General features: G+C 30.9%; 1 protein-coding gene across 1 annotated transcript; it reads right to left on the bottom strand.

Annotated features, from left to right (window-relative positions):
• Positions 1–744: 744 nt before the first annotated feature.
• LOC136209271 (iridoid oxidase-like) lies at positions 745–3,539 on the bottom strand. Its single transcript, XM_066000699.1, has 2 exons — positions 2,444–3,539; positions 745–1,489 (listed from the first exon to the last, which is right to left on the bottom strand). Exons 1-2 carry the CDS (start codon positions 3,338–3,340, stop codon positions 884–886), a joined length of 1,503 nt encoding a protein of 500 aa, XP_065856771.1. The 5' UTR covers positions 3,341–3,539; the 3' UTR covers positions 745–883.
• Positions 3,540–5,531: the final 1,992 nt, after the last annotated feature.

Here is a 5,531-nt window from a genome sequence, read left to right as displayed (position 1 = left end):
CTTTTTTGGATTCCATTCGGTTACTATGTGGAAACCAAATGCCCCCTAGTATCTATCAGCTAATATCATTAAACATTGAATATGTAACGTTAATAACAAATAATAAATAAGAACAATTGAATCAAACAAAACTTGTACGAGGCTATCAATTCACAACATCAAATTCTCTATTGGTCCTTACCTCCCTTCGGTAGGGTGAAAATCAATTTTGATGGAGGTGCTAATGTGAGATTGAAAATGTGGAGTGCATGTTCCGAGGCAAGGCACCATTATGGTTTCATTATTGCTTTTAGTGGTCGTAGATCATAGAATAACAAATGCCCGTTAATGGGAGAGGCCTTAGAAATTTGAGAAGCTAATTGTTTCTTACATTGATTATTTCTACTTGAGCGGGGTTCGGCTGGACTCATTAACTCAGTCAATAACCACATCACTAACACATCGAACTTCATTCAGGTTTCACTAGAGGATATCTTCCCATTATCTAATTGTATTCCCAGTTGTTTCTTGGTTTTAATGGGAAGAAATTGTAATTGGACAGCTCATATAGTAGCTAAAGAAACCATTATCTTCGATCCCTTTTACTTAGATGATTTTTTTTGTAATGATTGGTTCATAACCAATTTTTTTTATGTAGTGGAGTCCATTTTTTCCCCTTTTCTTAATAAATATCGTTTGCTTGAAAAAAAATCAAATAAAGCTTCCAACAATACAAAACATTATTTCTCTCAAACAAAGCTTCAACTAATATATATAGAGAACATAACGAAAAAAATAGTCTTAAACAACAACAAACTAAAGCACGTAATAATTCAATGTAACATTAAAACAACAACTAGTAACAACAAATAAAAATGCAGACGTCTTCATCTAATCACAATCATCATTCCACAATTTCCTTAATCTTAGGTATAGCTTTTAAAGGTACAAGCTTCTTAATAGTAAACCCCAACTTCTCTTTCATATCGGTTGCCTCTGGATGAAACTCCCAATCAAAACTATGAAGCAATGAGCCAACTGTGAGATGAAGTATACGATGAGCCAATGCCATTCCCATACATATCCTTCTTCCAGATCCAAATGGAATCAACTCAAAGTTTTGGCCTCTATAATCAATATTAGATCCTAAAAATCTCTCAGGATTAAAACTTAATGGATCCTCCCAGTCTTCTGGGTCTCTTCCTATTGCCCAAGCATTTACAAAGACTTGCGTATCTTTTGGTATAACATATTCCATGAATTTTGTTTCTTCTGTTGTTTTTCGTGGAATTAAAAATGGAATTACTGGATGTAATCTCATTGATTCCTTAATCACTGCCTGTAAATATGGCAATTCATCTATATCACTCTCTTCAACTTTTCTTTTGGGACCAATAACTCGATTAAGCTCTTCTTTAACTCTCTCCATTGAGTGTGGGTTGCGGAATAGCTCTGCCATTATCCAATCAATAGTTCCACTCGTAGTTTCTGTTCCACCGAAAAATATTTCCTGAAGTTACATAACATACAAATCTTGTTTAGGCCATTTATTAATTAGTTGAAAATAGTTTAGTTACTGAGGTATTGACACATTTATGATAAACATCCAAACAATTTTTCATTTAAGAGAAATTGTATTATACATTTGGCGCGCCACGTCATTCGTGCTCCCCAATAATTTGATGACATGTTATATATTTTAATTTTGAGGATTATAGTTAGAATTTAATGATTAATTTGAATGTGACAATAAATTATTGACCCAATGCACAATTACGTGGTGCATCAGACATACAATAAACTCTTTCCTTTTTGTATTTCTTTTGAAAATATATTTAGAATTGAAGCATTTTTTTTTTGGCTTAATACCTTTCAAGCTCCTTCAAGTTGTCCCAATATGTACCCCCGAACTTAGACTTGTGACAACTGACCCCAACTTGTTTATTTGAAACAAATAATCCCTTAAATTGGTTATTTCGTGAGTTTTTTTTTTTTGCCCTTTAGCTAATGTATCAGTAGATTAATTAGATGTAGCAACCCATATTTTGAAATATTTAAGTTCTGATGTAATATTATGTTGAATGTTTTTTTTGGGTTTAGGAGTTATTTATTCCAATTGAGCAATTTAAAAGGTTATTTGTTCCAAATAAGCACGTTGAGGGGGTTAGTTGTCACAAATCTAAATTCGGGGTCAGTTGCAGTAATGAAACAACATGAGGAGGCTGTGAAAATATTAAACCATTTTTTTAAGCAACTTTCCAAAAATTGGTGGTGTATCCACTAATTACATCGGTGGATTACACAATTCCAGAACTCACTAGTTAGTTTTGGAATTGACATTGGAAGCTAAATTGTATAAAATTCAATGTAGTGTTGTTTCATATGAACACATATATGTACTCACATGTCTTGTAAAATATATATTATAAATATAAAATATTAGAAAAAATTTAAAAATAATTACCATTATGATTATGATCATATTGCGAGTTGACATCTTATTATCACCTTCAAACTCCAAAACAGAATCCAAAAAGTCCTTAGTTTCTCTTTCTTTTCTTTCTTCAATCCTTTCTTTCATAAATTTCTCCACTATATTCATAGTTCTTTCCAACGCCATTTCCATGTTCTTCCTGATCCTCTGCGGATCAAACACTTTCAAGAACGGGAAGAAGTCAGCCAGATTAGGTTTTCCGCTCCATTTTATGAAATTATTCATTGCCTCAAGGAACACAGAACCTTCTTCAGAATGAGAATCCAGTAAATCCCTGGAAAAAACAAGGTTTCCGATCAAGTTAAATGTCATAACAAAAACATACCTAGATAACATTATTTCTCCTGATTCTCCTCTAGTACGAGCTTCTGCTGCATCTTCCTCGATGAATCTTATCATCTTGTCGATGCATTTTCGCCTAATATTAACGGATTCGATGACTTTCTTGCCGGCGGTGAGCTCAAGTGTGACTAAACGGCGTAGCATTCGCCAATTGGAGCCGTACCGGCATACAGCAAGAGATCCTTCGCTGTAGCTACGAGCAGTAAATGCGTCAGAAACTTTTCTGTCGGAAAATGGAACGTCGTGATTCTTGAAAAGATGTTCAGCTGCTTTGGCGGATTGAATTACAAGGGTGTTAGTGAACCCAAGTCTCAACCAAATTACGGGACCATACTTGAACTTAAGTTCGTATAAAATCTGATGTGGGAGGTTTCCGAGATCGAAGATGTTGCCGACGATTGGCCACGCCAGTGGCCCTGGTGGTCGGTGGTTGCCACCAGTTCTTGAATGTCTCCGGTTGAAAATCAGAGTTGTTAAACATAGAAGAGCAAAGAAAACAAGAAAATCACTAAAGCTCCACTCCATTTTCTTTCTGTTATGGTTTTTCTTTTCCTTCTATTTAAAAAAAAAAAAAAAGTACACAAATTCATAATAATAAAAAAAGAAAAAATACAAATTCATAACAAGTACAAAAGTTAAGAGTTTTATATTAATTATGGTGGTTCATTTGGATCTTATTCAATGTGGAATTAGGATATAGGTGTAGGCTAAGTAAATCAATGGATCGTTTCAGTCTTTTTGAAAATACCAATATAAGGGAAGACACCATTCTATATGATACATATAAACACACCCATGGAGTAATAGTGACAACTCTAATTCCAGTGATGTTGATTATTTAATTGATGTCAGAGATATTTGAATTTCAGCGTTGATTAAACTTTTTTAATTAAGAATTGTAATAGAGACAATTATTCCATAAGAAGACAATTTAAAAGAGTCAACTTAATGAATTGGGAGTTTATAACTCCTATGCATTGTTACTTCTCGGGTCCTTGTTTTATAGTGAATTGCAAGATTTTCCAAATTAATTGAAGGTTTAGTGAAGCGTTGCAATCATATCTATAACTCGTGGTTATTGTGTTGGATGGGGATAAAATCAAAGTTGGAGGTCACTTTAATATAATAATGTTGATAAACTCTAAAAAGCTAATGGTTCCATCAAAACAGCTAATAATTACTATTTTATAAAATGAACCAAACATTATATTTTCAACCTTTTAAAAATTGGATTAGAAGTCAAATCGGATTACCAATTGAATTACGAGCCAATGGATTCAATCAGTTAACTCATATTGGTTGAACTGGATGATATAATAAATAATAATATATACCTATAGATATATATAATATATATATATATAATAATAATATAATTTTTTTGTTAGTATTAGTTTTTATTAGGTTTAGTATTAAGATTTGTGTTTTCCTAAAAAATTGTGCTAATTATTATTAGTATTGTATTTTTTTTCTTTAATTAATCCCATTTTGTATAGTAAATAATATTATGTTGTAGTATTAAAATTATTTTTATTTCTTCTACCAAAAAAAATTATTTTTATTTCATGGTTATTAAATAATACTTACCATGTAAGTTGTTAGTTTCTTTGGAAACTATTTTATTATAAATATTTATGATTTATTGAGTGCATAGATGTGGGAGGAAGGTATGAAATACTAATATAAATATATATAATTAAATGAATAAAGAAGAAAAGAAGAGAAGGAAGTGATAGTGAAACATAATTAATAATCCCACATGGGATGAAAACTATGATTTCAAGAAGTTTTTCCTCCTATATAATGGCATTGAGGAAATGAGAAAGAGGTGTCAATCATGGTCTCAGAAAATGGTTAAAGCAGGCTATTTATTTTTTTTTTTAATAAAATACGGAATGAAATTGGTTTACCGGATTGATTCTAATGGAGTCAATTGACCCATAAGTAGGATAATCGGATCAGAAACATGGTCGATTCCTAGTTGAACCTGTTTAACGGGTCCAAGACTGGTATTTTCTATTATTCGGTTTATTAAACCAGTTTCGAAAAGAAAACAAATATCTTCTAAAATTAATATTTAGGAAAAATACTTATTTCAAAATATTAATCATTTTAAGAATTAAAAGTAATTTTTTTTTTGAGATGAGAATTAAGAGTATTTTTTAAAAAATATTTTTAAATTTAGTTATTTTAGGCTTAATATATCATTTGGCTCGTGAGCTTATATAAAAAGATTGATCAGTCTTAAACTTTTAAAAAAAATTATAGTCCTTCAACTTCATAAAATGTTCAGTTAGTCTACTGAACTCATGTAAAATAAAATTAATCGATCACTCTGATGCAAAAATATAAGTTAAATGCACAACATTTATTGCACGTGTCTTAGAATATTACAACATAATTCAAATACTAGATTAAAAATGAAGTTTTTACTTGTTTAACTATAAAACTTGTATTCTCTAATATTAGAACCGCATACCTCAACCTTGGTCATTTTACTTTTTTTTTTAAGACTCCTGCAACACATCTTCTGCATTTAACTTATTTTTTCACAATTAAGTGAGTAATTGATTACATTTTAACTAACTAAATTTTAACTAACTAAATATTTATACAAGTTGAGAGGCTATTTATATATTTTAAAACTTGAGGAAACCAATCAAATTTATTTGAGAAATTCAGGGGCAAATGCTGGAATAAGCCTTTCTTTTATAAG

This window comes from Euphorbia lathyris, chromosome 10, assembly GCF_963576675.1.
Source record: "Euphorbia lathyris chromosome 10, ddEupLath1.1, whole genome shotgun sequence".
Taxonomy (NCBI): domain Eukaryota; kingdom Viridiplantae; phylum Streptophyta; class Magnoliopsida; order Malpighiales; family Euphorbiaceae; genus Euphorbia; species Euphorbia lathyris.
Note: the sequence above shows the minus strand (reverse complement) of the source record. Positions and strands in the feature narration are given on the sequence as shown.